The following is a 12,101-nucleotide window of genomic DNA, read 5'->3' as shown; positions in this document are numbered from 1 at the left end:
TGGAAGTAATGGATGTCATGTTCTTGGACCAAAGAGCAAAAGGATCATCCAGACTGTTACCAGTGTAACGTTCAGAATCCAAAATCTGTCAGGGTACAGGGGGGTGTTAGTGGGTAACATGCACATCTGTGAAGACATCATTAATGCTGAGCAGCACAAACACATTGTGGAGCAACATATGCTGCCATCTAGATGACGTCTTTTTCAGGGACATTCCTGTTTGTTCCAGCAAGACAATGGTCAGCCACATTCTGCATGAGTAACTTTGTAGTAAGAGAGAGCAGGTCCTACTAAAAACGTGGCACATTATGAAGCGCAATATACAACAATGAAGACGCTGGACAGCAGCTGAAGTGGAAAAAAGAATGGAAAACGAATGGAATCGGAAAAAATCAGCGTAGGAAAGTAGGAAAGTAAGAAAATAAAAGAAAGAAATGAGAGAAAGAGAATGTAAAAAGTAGGAAAGTGGAAAACTGTGGGAGAGACAGAAAAGAGAGAGAAGTGAGAGACGGAAAAAGAGAGAGAAGAGAGAAAGACAGCAGCGAAAGAAAAAGTGAGTGAGAGAGAGAAAGAGCAAGCAAGGAAGACAAAGAGAGAAAGAGAACTGAAAAATAGAGAGGAGAGACAGAGGGAGGAAAGAGAGAAACAGAGAAAGAGAGAGGAAAAAAAGGAAAGAAAGAGAAAAGAGAGAGGGAAGAGCGTATAGAGGAAGAGAGAGGAAGAAAAGGAAAGAAAGAAAAGGGAGAGAGAGAAGAAAGGAGAGCAAATAGAAAAGAGAGACAGAAAAGAGAGAGAGAGAAGAAAGAGTGAGAGAAAGAAAAGAGAGAGAAAGGAGAGCGAGAAAGATAAAGAGGGAGAGAGTGAGAGAGAGAAAGAGAGAGGAAAAAGGATAAAAAAGAAAGAGAAAAGAAGGAAAAAGAGAGAAGCTGAGAAAGAGATAGAGAGAGAGAAAAGAAAATGAAAAGAGAGAGAGAGAGAAATGAGAGAGGGAGAAGAGAGAATGATGAGAGAGAAGAGAGAGAAGAGAGAGAGAAAGATAGAAAGAGATGAGAGGAAAAGTACGAGAGAGAGAGAGAGAGAGAGAGAGAGAGAGAGAGAGAGAGAGAAAAGAAAGAGAGAGAGAGATAGAAAGGGTAAGATAGAGAGAGCAAGACTCAAACTTGTCTTGCCTGACCATCTATATGTTTGGTAACGAGGGGGACTGTATGGCTTCTGGGGGATGTGTGTGTATATGAGGTTTTGGGGGGATGTGTGTGTGGTGGGGGGCTTCTGGGGGATGTGTGTGTATATGAGGTTTTGGGGGGATGTGTGTGTGGTGGGGGGGCTTCTGGGGGATGTGTGTGTATATGAGGTTTTGGGGGGATGTGTGTGTGGGGGGGGCTTCTGGGGGATGTGTGTGTGTGAGGTTTTCAGGAGCTGAGTCCTCTGGCTGTTGGCCAAGTTGGCATCGATCAGGCCAATGAAGCCGTTGCCCGCCAGGTGGGCAGAAGGGGGACGCTAGGCTAGGCAATGCTACGCTATGCTAGCTCTTCATCAATAATTTACACATCAGAGGAAGTCCACCTCTAATCAATGAGCTTTGATGTCAGTGGGTAACATTTCCATGAAGACAACGATCTAAGCAGGATCAGAGTGTCTAAGGTTCCACATATGATCCAAACATCAATCTATAATATCAGTTATAAATACGCACAAAGTTTCGTGACAAACAGGACGTTGTGGATGGAAGCTCTTCATCATCTGTGCAAGCAACCGTAAATACAGCACTGGGCGACAGTCTGAGATCACCCTGTTCCAGCGTCCATTCTTCTCAGGAGACCAGCTGAATCTAAACTTCACTTAAACAGAACCTGTCAGGCAATGTGAAGCAGCTAGAAGGTCTCAAAAAGCAGCACATGATGCCAAGTTCAAAGAGATTCAAATACAGATGTGAAGTAATTGAAATCTACCAGTCTGGAAAGGGTTACAAAGCCATTGCTGAGGCTCTGGGACTCCAGTGAACCACAGTGAGAGCCATTAGCCACAAATGGAGGAAACTTGGAACAGTGGTGAACTTTTCCAGGAGTGGCCGGCCTACCGAAATTTCCCCAAGAGCGCGGCGACGACTCATCCAGGAGGTCACAAAGGAACCCAGATGAACATCTAAAGAACTACAGAGCTCACTTGCTTCAGTTAAGGTCAACGTACATGATTCCACAGTAAGAAAGATACTACGCAAAGATGGCATAGATGGGATAGTTGCAAGGGTTGAACCACTACTGACCGAAAAGGCTCGTCTTGCATTTGCCAAAGAACATCTAGATGACTGCTAGTACTTTTGGGATAACATTTCCGGGACTGATCGGTCAAAGGTGGAACTTTTACATCTTTACATCTTTACAGGCTAGTAACGTTAGGAATGTGGTGCACCACATCCCGCCATAAGAACATCATACCAACAGTGAAACATGGTGGTGGTAGTGTGATGATCTGGGGCTGCTCTGCTTCTGCAGGACCTGGATGACTCGTCACAAATGATGGAACCATGAATTTTGTCTGTATCAGAAAATCCTGAAGGAGGATGTCGTCCCATCAGTTTGTGAGCTAAAGCTCAAGTTCAGTTGAGTTCTGCAGCAGGACAATGATCCGAAGCACACAAGCCAGTCCACCTCTGAATGGCTCAGAAGAAACAAAATGACGGTTTTGGAGTGGCCGAGTCAAAGTCCTGACTTGAACCCCAGTGAGATGCTGAGGCAAAACCTTAAACAGGGCAGTTCATGCTCGAAACCCTTCCAAAGTAGCCGAATTAAAACAATTCTGCAACGAGAAAATTACCCAACTCAGCCAGCAAGCTGCTTCAGCAACTCCTGACCTGACGCACTGAGGAAGACTATGGTGGAGTGGTGGTGTTGAACGGGATTAGTGAAGCAGATGGGATTAGAAGAGGGGAAATGAGGAGGAATCTTCAATGTTGAATCAATCAATCAATAACAGACTTACTCGGTTTATGTTGTTATAGATTTAAAACCCCAGGACAGAAACTGACCCAGGCTGCCTGAATGGGTGACTCCATCAAACGTCAGCGTAGTGCGATGTTCCCCCTGCCGTGTGCCTGAGGAGCAGCTAACAGTCCTTCAGGGACGGACTGGGATCAAAGACTGGCTCTATCTGGACCATACAAAGTGGCTTAGATGTACGGTTCCTGGAACAGTTCTATGTAGGGCAGGGCTTATAGCTGTGTGTTTGGTTCTGTTTTAGTTTAGTTGGGGGCTTATAGTCTGTTATTTGGAATTTTGGTGTGTGGGAGGGGCTTATAGTTATATTAAGTTGTTGGGGAGGGGCTTATATTTGTTTGGATTTTGACTTGGGGAGGGGCTAATATTTGTATGGATTTGGGTGGTGGAAGGGGCTTATATTTGTAATTAGTTGTTGGGGAGGGGCTTAAATTTGTTTGGATTTTGACTTGAGGACTAGTTGTTGGGGAGGGGCTTATATTTGCTTGTTTGGATTTTTGCAGTGAGGAGGGGTTTATACTTGTATTTAGTCTGTGGGGAGGGCCTTATAGTTGTTTTAATTGTGGTGGTGGTGAGGGGCTTACATTGGTTGCTTGGATTTTTTGGTGGGAGGGGCTTATAGCTGTTCATTTGGATTTTGGTGGTGGGGAGGGGCTCATAGTTATATTAAGTTGTTGGGGAGGGGCTTATAGTTGTTTGGACTTTGACTTGGGGAGGGGCTAATAGTTGTTTGGGTTTGGGTGGTGGGGAGGGGCTTAAATTTATATTTAGTTATTGGGGAGGGGCTAATATTCATCTGTTTGGATTTTCGGCATGGAGAGGGGCTTATAGCTGGTTGTATGTTGTCAGTGGGGGAGGGGCTTATAGTCATGTGTTGGATTTTGGCAGTGGGGAGGGGCTTAAAGTTGTTTGCTTAGATTCTGGCAGTCGGGTGGGCTTATAGTTCTTGTTTGGAATTTGGCACTAAGGGAGGGGCTTATGGTTGTTAATTTTGGATTTTGGTGGTGTGAGGGGCTAATATTTGCTTACTTGGTTTATAGCAGAGGGGAGGGGCTTACAATTGGATCATGGGTGCATTGAGAATTCAGTGTGTGCATCTCTCTCTCTCCCTCTCCTCTCTCTCTCTCTCTCTGTCTCTCTCTCTCAGCATGGCTAGCAGACAGAGCGGTCCATCGGGAATTCTCTAGTCCAACCCTGCAGTCAGTGGAAGTGGAATTTTAAATATTGTTCTCCAAGGTCACAGCTGACCCAGAGCTCCATGGACTCCATCCTAAAACAACAGCACCCCCACACTCCCCAGACACTGCCCCCCCACACACATTCTCCAAATATTCTCTGCATTCTAACAGTGCCAGCAGGCTGATCCAGGGGCTAATTCACGGTCCAGCCAGCCCTGCCAATGGCTATTTACCCCTCTGCCAAAAAAGAGTATTAGCTGGAGTGAGGAGCTGGCTGACTGGGTGCCAAAGGGAGGAGACTGACAGTAGAAAATCAGCCTCTTTTTCTCTCCACCTTTATTTCTGCCTCTCTCTGTCTCTCTAAGCAGTAAGTGGCAGCTGCAGGGGGGCTGCGGGTGGGTGAAAAGCTTGGTTTCAGCTGTTGTAAGACTTTCTGCTAGTTTATATACAGTAACTGGTATAATTCAGTGTACATAGAATTCAAGGTTATAAACTACATAACATACATTGATGTGTATTTAAAATTTATTTAATATTAAAATTAATTTGGGAACAAGAAGAAGTCAGAGAAGTGATAAGTGAGTGCTGAGGGGGCTGCAGCTCCCCCAGATTGTTTAGCAGCAGTTGTTTCATAGCAGTTACTACGGCATTGCAGGTGGTTGCTAAGGTGTTGCTAGGGCATTGCTATGGCATTGCATGTGGTTGCTAAGATGTTTGCTAGGGCTTTGCTATGGCATTGCAGGTGGTTGCTAAGATGTTGCTAGGGCATTGCTATGGCATTGCAGGTGGTTGCTAAGATGTTGCTAGGGCATTGCTATGGCATTGCAGGTGGTTGCTAAGATGTTGCTAGGGCTTTGCTATGGCATCACAGATGCTTGCTAAGGTGTTGCTAGGGCATTGCTATGGCATTGCAGGTGGTTGCTAAGATGTTGCTAGGGCATTGCTATGGCATTGCAGGTGGTTGCTAAGATGTTGCTAGGGCATTGCTATGGCATTGCAGGTGGTTGCTAAGATGTTGCTAGGGCATTGCTATGGCATTGCAGGTGGTTGCTAAGATGTTGCTAGGGCATTGCTATGGCATTGCAGGTGGTTGCTAAGCTGTTTCTAGGGCTTTGCTATGGCATCACAGATGCTTGCTAAGGTGTTGCTAGGGCATTGCTATGGCATTGCAGGTTGTTGCTAAGATGTTTCTAGGGCATTGCTATGGCATTGCAGGTGGTTGCTAAGGTGTTGCTAGGGCATTGCTATGGCATTGCAGGTGGTTGCTAAGATGTTGCTGGGGCTTTGCTATGGCATCACAGATGCTTGCTAAGGTGTTGCTAGGGCATTTCTATGGCATTGCAGGTGGTTGCTAAGATGTTGCTAGGGCTTTGCTATGGCATCACAGATGCTTGCTAAGGTGTTGCTAGGGCATTTCTATGGCATTGCAGGTGGTTGCTAAGTTAGGCCACTGCTATGATATCCCACATGGCTTAGAAGAAGTTGCCTGGCCATTGCTATGATATGGTGGTTATTGGCGGTAGCTTGTATGTGCATTTATGTGTGCTAGTATGTATTTGAGTATATGTATTGTCCATGAGGGACAGTGTGAGAGTGTCCTTTGTGACATCATTTCCAATTCTGAATTCAACCAATTAGAGCCTTAAGGCCGCGCAGCGCAGTGCGGCGCAGCGCTGCATAGTGTAGTGTCACATAGCAGAGTGCTGCTATAGAACACCAGCAGGGAGAGCCCAAAAACAGCAGGATCGACTTTATTTTTACACTCTACTAATGTAAATAGATTAAAATAAAGTGTTGATGCTTTGCATCAGTTCACTACTTCTTCTCAGACTGGCTGTTTTTGAACTGAAAGACACAAGCTGAAAAAGGCCAGGCTAGTAATGTTAGCTGAGGTAACCTACCATCAGCATCTGTCTGTCAAAAGGGCTTTACTTTAATGTAGTGATGGTAAAGTGCTGTGTGGCATGCTGTGAACACTGAGAAATGGAGTCATGGAGCGCTGTGTCTGTGCCGGTGTGCAAACCTCCATTAAAAACAATGGTTTCAAATTTTGGATGCTGGACGGTGTGCGACAGCCTTTACGTCAAAAGAGAACTGCCGGATTTGCATGCAGTGTTCAGGAAAGACAGAGGAACAAGAAATATAATTGCAGATGTTTGCTGGATCATTGAAAAAGCCAAGGAGTTCAAGAAGAAGGTCAACACGTATTTCACGGACTACAGCAAAGCCTTCAACAGTGTCAGCCATGTCAAATTCTGGAATGTCTTCAGGAAAATGGGAGTTCCAGAGCATCTCATCGTTCTAATGAGGAACCTATACACTGATCAAAGAGCAATGGTCAGGACAGAAAATGGACAAAGAAACGAACTCTAAGGAGTCAGACAAGGCTGCCCACTATCTCCATTCATGTTCAACCATCATTTGCAAACCATCATTTGCAAACAATTCAAACGGAAAAATTTTAGCAGGTATAAATGTGTATTTATAATATGTTTGTCAAATTATCTGCCTCGATTTTAGTCACCAATTTTGAAATATGACATTCTGGAGGTTCATTTTAAAATATGGTTTTGATCATTTAAGAATCATCTACATCTCTTTTCATCATTCAGGACATATCTAACATTTCTAACATACACACTTCAAAAAGAGGGTTCTTTAAGGGTTCTGTAGGAAAGGCAGTGGTTCTGTGCACAACCAGGAGTTCTAGATAGGTTATGTAGAACCTTTTTGAAAATGGTTCTATATAGCACCCCAAAGGGTTCTTCTATTATTATAAGCTTGACATCATAACTATCGCAGAACCCTTCTGATGCTACACAGAAGTGTACACAACACTTTCTGAATCAGTTTGAAGGGCCATTTCACCATGCATAGAACCATTTAAGCATGAAATGGTTCTATATGGAACTCATGGTTTTAAATGGAATCATTGTCTTGACTAAAGAACCCTTGAAGAACCATCTTTTTAAAGTGTGTGCCACAGGATTTCCATAATAGTATCACATATTGATATATGAAATTAAAATTTACAGCAAAATTTGGTTTGGTGTTGAGAAATATTGATTCCAAACTTTTGAACAGTAGCATTAGCGTACAGAAGTGTGACAGAGGAACCCATCTGCTAATTCTGCTATCTGTTAAAATCTGCCCCCGTCTATTCTTTGTAAAGAGAGGACGCACATACGCCACGCGCTCGTAAGTACCACTTGCCTAGCTGCTATTTCTCTAAACAATGGCTCTAATCTCCACTCTCCCGCTCGCTAATTATCGCTAATTCTACTTGCCTCTTTTAAACACCCTACAGAAAGTGCTAAAGGTTATATCCATTGTTCAGAAGCTCCTCTATTACAGGAAACGCTCGAGTGGAATACGTTTTGGCCGTTTAGAGACTTGTTTATTATGCGCAAATTGTAAAAAACAACAGCTACAAGTCCTTATCGGAGAGATATGGGTGATTAGCGAAGCAAAAATCAGCATGTTTTAGAGATTCACTAGGGAAGAAAAGTGTGTGGAAATCGTCTTGCAATTCAAAACGCTGCTTTCCCAGGACGCCGTCTTGTTTTGACACTTTGTCTTGCCCTCGTCTCTCATTTAGTCCTAATAAGCAAACTAAAGTCACCCATCTGACACAGCGGCGCTACTTAGCATATCAAAGAATTCACTCAATTAGCATATCAAGGTGACGGTACCTGTCCCGGATGCCACAGATGTCAATTTGGAGCTCGCTGAAGTTACCAAGAAGGCCTTGCTGCACACGGTACAAGTCGATCGGATGGTTGTTGATGACGATGGTGCGCATGCAGCCCTGAAAGGCCAGCGTGGGGTTCCGACAGCCCTGATTGGCCAGTGCTGCTGGACATCCTGGGGAAAAAAAGACAGTGGACAAAGAAAAGGGCTTTTATTCTACATTAATCTTGTTTTCTTGAGGTACTCTTATGAATTCATATTTCAATTCATGAACATTTTCCAATCCTCCTTATCCCTTAGAATTAAACAGGCTGCTTTTTCTTACTGTGACTTTATGAATTAAATATGCAAATTACCTATGTTTTCATTGGCTGTATTGTCAGTAAAAAAAGCTGGGCTGAAACTCTAATGTTAACTGTAATGTTAATGTGAAGGATGGGGCTAACTATGTGCTGAATGGGTGGGGCTAAATTCTTGTACCTGAATGGGTGGGGCTTCACTGCTGTAGGGTGAATGGGTGGGGCTAAAATGCTGTAGGCTAAATGGGAGGGGCCAAACTCCTCTAGGCTGAATAGATGGATCTAAACTGCTGTAGGTTGAATGGGTGGGGCTAAACTGCTGTAGCCTGAATGGGTGGGGCTAAACTGCTGTAGGCTGAATGGGCGGGGCTAAAATGCCTTGTTCATTGAATTCGAAATGGTGTTTTTGCAGCTTAGTGGCCATTTGCTTCCAACTTTTACATATTTTATCAACAGTGAGAAAAATTCATTCCTCCTCGATAAAAAGCTCTGGGCCTTTTAACGCTTAGGGACAAAATACAGAAACTGCCCATGACGTTCTTTGGTAATCTAGCAAAAGCACTGATAGCACTACCCCCAAAACCCAAAAGAGCAAATGTCAGGCCAAAAACGACACGGCGGCAAAGCTTAAGGGATAAAAAAAAATGATAAGACAGCAAAGCTTTGGGTCAGAAATGATAGGGCAGCAAAGCTTCGGGTCAGAAATGATAGGGCAGCAAAGCTTTGCGGCTATATTTATCTGCGAAATGACTGCCCCATCAGTCACCGTAAGTGAAGGTTGCAAACTGCAGACTCGTGACACTGTAGAACGCCATCTGCTCTTCCACTGATTAAGCATCAGACACAGAAAACACAGCACATACACCCACTCCTGTCTGCAAAAGCTGTCTGGACTAATGAAGAGGTTATGACATTGAATGCCCCCATAAAAACTTCTTGTACTGCAACATCTTGAATGGACTCCTTAGTATTGTTACAGTCCTGCCTACTTAATGATCTAGGTTAGCCTACTGTAGTGCCGTCCAGAATCACTAATTCGCTTCATTGTACTTTCCTTACCTCAACCGAGTGCCTACAACACCACAAGCCTTCAAATAACGAGCTTTATATGACAGAAAAGGACAGTCCAGAGTGCAACATGCAGCAAATTGCAGCGTTTAAAGGAAAGAGGCAACTTGAAATGTGTTGCAGGCATGTAGTTTGAGTGGTCAGCTAAGTGGTCATTGGCTACTAAGACCTCAGATGAGCCCACATATTCCACATATTCACATACCTAACAGGTTTTATGTAGAGGTTTACTTGCAATGCAATGCTAATAGCTGATAACAAGACTCAACTAAAATTCTCTACTAAAGACTCAAGATTTGATTCAGACTCGCCTCCCACAGACTTGAGACTTAAGACGCAGCTCGGACTCCCACCTCACACTGTCAGAAAACAAGGGCACTCTGCAGGTACGTTTATGTTCATTAAGGTACAAACAATATGAACATATCTTCAAAGGTACAACTACAGTTTTGAGATCCAATTGTGTACCTTAAGTTTGTCCCAGGGAGAGAGTAAGTATTGATATCTTTTATATATAATAATTATATAATAACCTAATGTTTCATAACAGAACAATAGGTTAAAAAGGCTGGAGGCGAGGTGGGTGACTGGAGTCAATATGACTTTAAAATATATTTCAATGAAATAAGGCACAATTATGTTTCTTAAATAAAGGTGTTGAGATGTACCTTTGAGGGGACCACCTCAGTGATGTGAGGGGTACTGTCCCAATGATAGTTTAGTACTTTTTTTTCTGAGAGGGCATAAACTCTAGACCCAGCTTGGACTAACACACGAGAGACTCAAGACTTGACTCGGACTCGCATCCTAGAGACTTGAGACTCAACTCTGACTCAAATCTCAATACAGCCTTGCACCCCAGAAACTTGACGTAGACTCACATCCCAGGGACTCAAAGCTTAACCCAGTTTAGCTCCCAAAAGACTCAATACTTCATTCAGACTCACGTTCCCAGAGACTCAAAACTTGACTCAGACTCACATTCCAGAGAATCAAAACTTGGTTCAGACTCGCTCCCAAGAGACTTGAGGCTCAATTCTGACTCGCATCCCTAGAGACTCGAAAATTCAACTCAGACTCATCCCCAAGAGACTTGAGACTAGATTTAGACTCGTACCCCAGAGACTTGACTCAGACTTAAATCCCATAGACTTAATTCAGACTCACTCCCAAGAGACTCAAGACTTTACTTAGACTCGCTCCTAAGAGACTAAGGACTTGATTCAGACTCACGTTCCAGAAACTCAAGACTTAACTCAGACTCACTCCTAAGAGACTCCAGACTTGACTCAGACCCACTCCCAAGAGACTCAAGACTCGATTTACAGTCGAATCCTAGAGACTCAAAACTAGACTTAGATTTGCACCCAAGAGACGTGAGACTTAAATCAGACTCACAAGCCAGAGACTCACAGCTCAACTCAGACTCATTCCCAATAGGCTGAAGACTTGATTCAGACTTGCACCTCAGAGACTCAGAACTTGACTTAGACTTGGTTCCAAGAGACTTGAGACTTGACACAGACTCACTTCCTAGAAACTCGACTCAGACTCAAGATTCAACTCAGACTCACACCCCAGAAATTTGACTCAGATTCGCATCCCAAAGACTGAAATGTGACTCACATCCCAGAAATTGAAGCGAAGGAAACAAACTATGAATGTTTCTGTACTTTTGCTGCCTTTTTGAATTAATGAGCTGCTAAGTTTTTATTTCCAAGTAAATAAATCAGTAGTAAATGAATATGCAGTAACAGCCCTGAGAGAAATTACAGAGACCTGGTCACAAAACACTGAATTTAAAAGCACATTTATGAATTTGCATCATTAATACATTAGTGGGTATTCAGCATGACCAATAACCAATACCGAGTAAAACATTAAGGTCTTATTAAAAGTATATTAGTGACTCTGGACTAAAAGCTTGGAGTTTCAAGGCAGTAGCACTAATAACATTAGCCTTGGCCATGCATTAGCATTAGCATTACCTCCAATCAGCACAGTGCTCCCAAGCTGAGCATGATCACCAAGCAGCATGCTGGACGCCGGCTCGTTGTCCACAGAGACGGATGCCTGGAGGCCGTTCAGAGTGACCAACACGGAGTGCCACTGACCATCACTCAGACCCTGACCTAGACAGGACATAACAACACGTTAGCATGTGGGGTTAGCACCATATATTTAGATACAGTACAGTGACCACACTTTTCTTTATTTAATGTCCAGTCAACAGAGCCAAGTATGGGTTATTTCATGTTTTTCAGTATTTAATGTGTCCATTATCTGATCACTTATGAGTGCCAATGCATTGTATACTGTTCTAATGGTCAGTAAAAAACAGACCACTGTGATAAACCCATAGGCGTATTGTTAGCCATATATCAACATATTCATTAAAATTTCTGTATTAGCTAAAAGACTGTTGGAGAATATAAGATACACTACATGGACAAAAGTATTGGGACACCTACACATCACACCCACAGGAGCTTTTATGAATCCCATTCTAAATCCATAGGCATTAATATGGAGTTGGTCCCCCTTTGCAGCTCTAATAGCTTCCACTCTTCTGGGAAGCTTCCTACAAGATGTTGGAGAGAGTCTATGGGAATTTATGTCCATTCAGTCTAAAGAGCATTTGTGAGGTCAGACACTGATGTTGGACGAGAGGGTCTAACTCACAATCTCTGTCCTAGATCATCCCAAAGGTGTGTGATGGGGTTGAGGTCAGGGCTCTGTGAGGGCCACTCAGGTTCTTCCACACCAAACTCACCCAGTCAGGCGTTTATGGAGCTGCTTTGGTCACTGGGGCTCAGTCATGCTGGAACAGGAAAGGTTCTTCCCCAAACTGTTCCACAAAGTTGGAAGTGTAC

General features: G+C 43.6%; 1 protein-coding gene across 1 annotated transcript in view; it reads right to left on the bottom strand.

Annotated features, from left to right (window-relative positions):
- Positions 1 to 12,101, bottom strand: part of cntnap5b (contactin associated protein family member 5b) — a 97,385-nt gene that overhangs the window by 46,341 nt on the left and 38,943 nt on the right. The window contains 2 exon segments of the mRNA XM_036562045.1: positions 7,864 to 8,035; positions 11,217 to 11,360. Coding sequence (XP_036417938.1) covers positions 7,864 to 8,035; positions 11,217 to 11,360 — 316 coding nt within the window.

Source organism: Colossoma macropomum, unplaced genomic scaffold (genome assembly GCF_904425465.1).
Source record: "Colossoma macropomum unplaced genomic scaffold, Colossoma_macropomum, whole genome shotgun sequence".
NCBI classification, from domain to species: Eukaryota; Metazoa; Chordata; class Actinopteri; order Characiformes; family Serrasalmidae; genus Colossoma; species Colossoma macropomum.
Note: the sequence above shows the minus strand (reverse complement) of the source record. Positions and strands in the feature narration are given on the sequence as shown.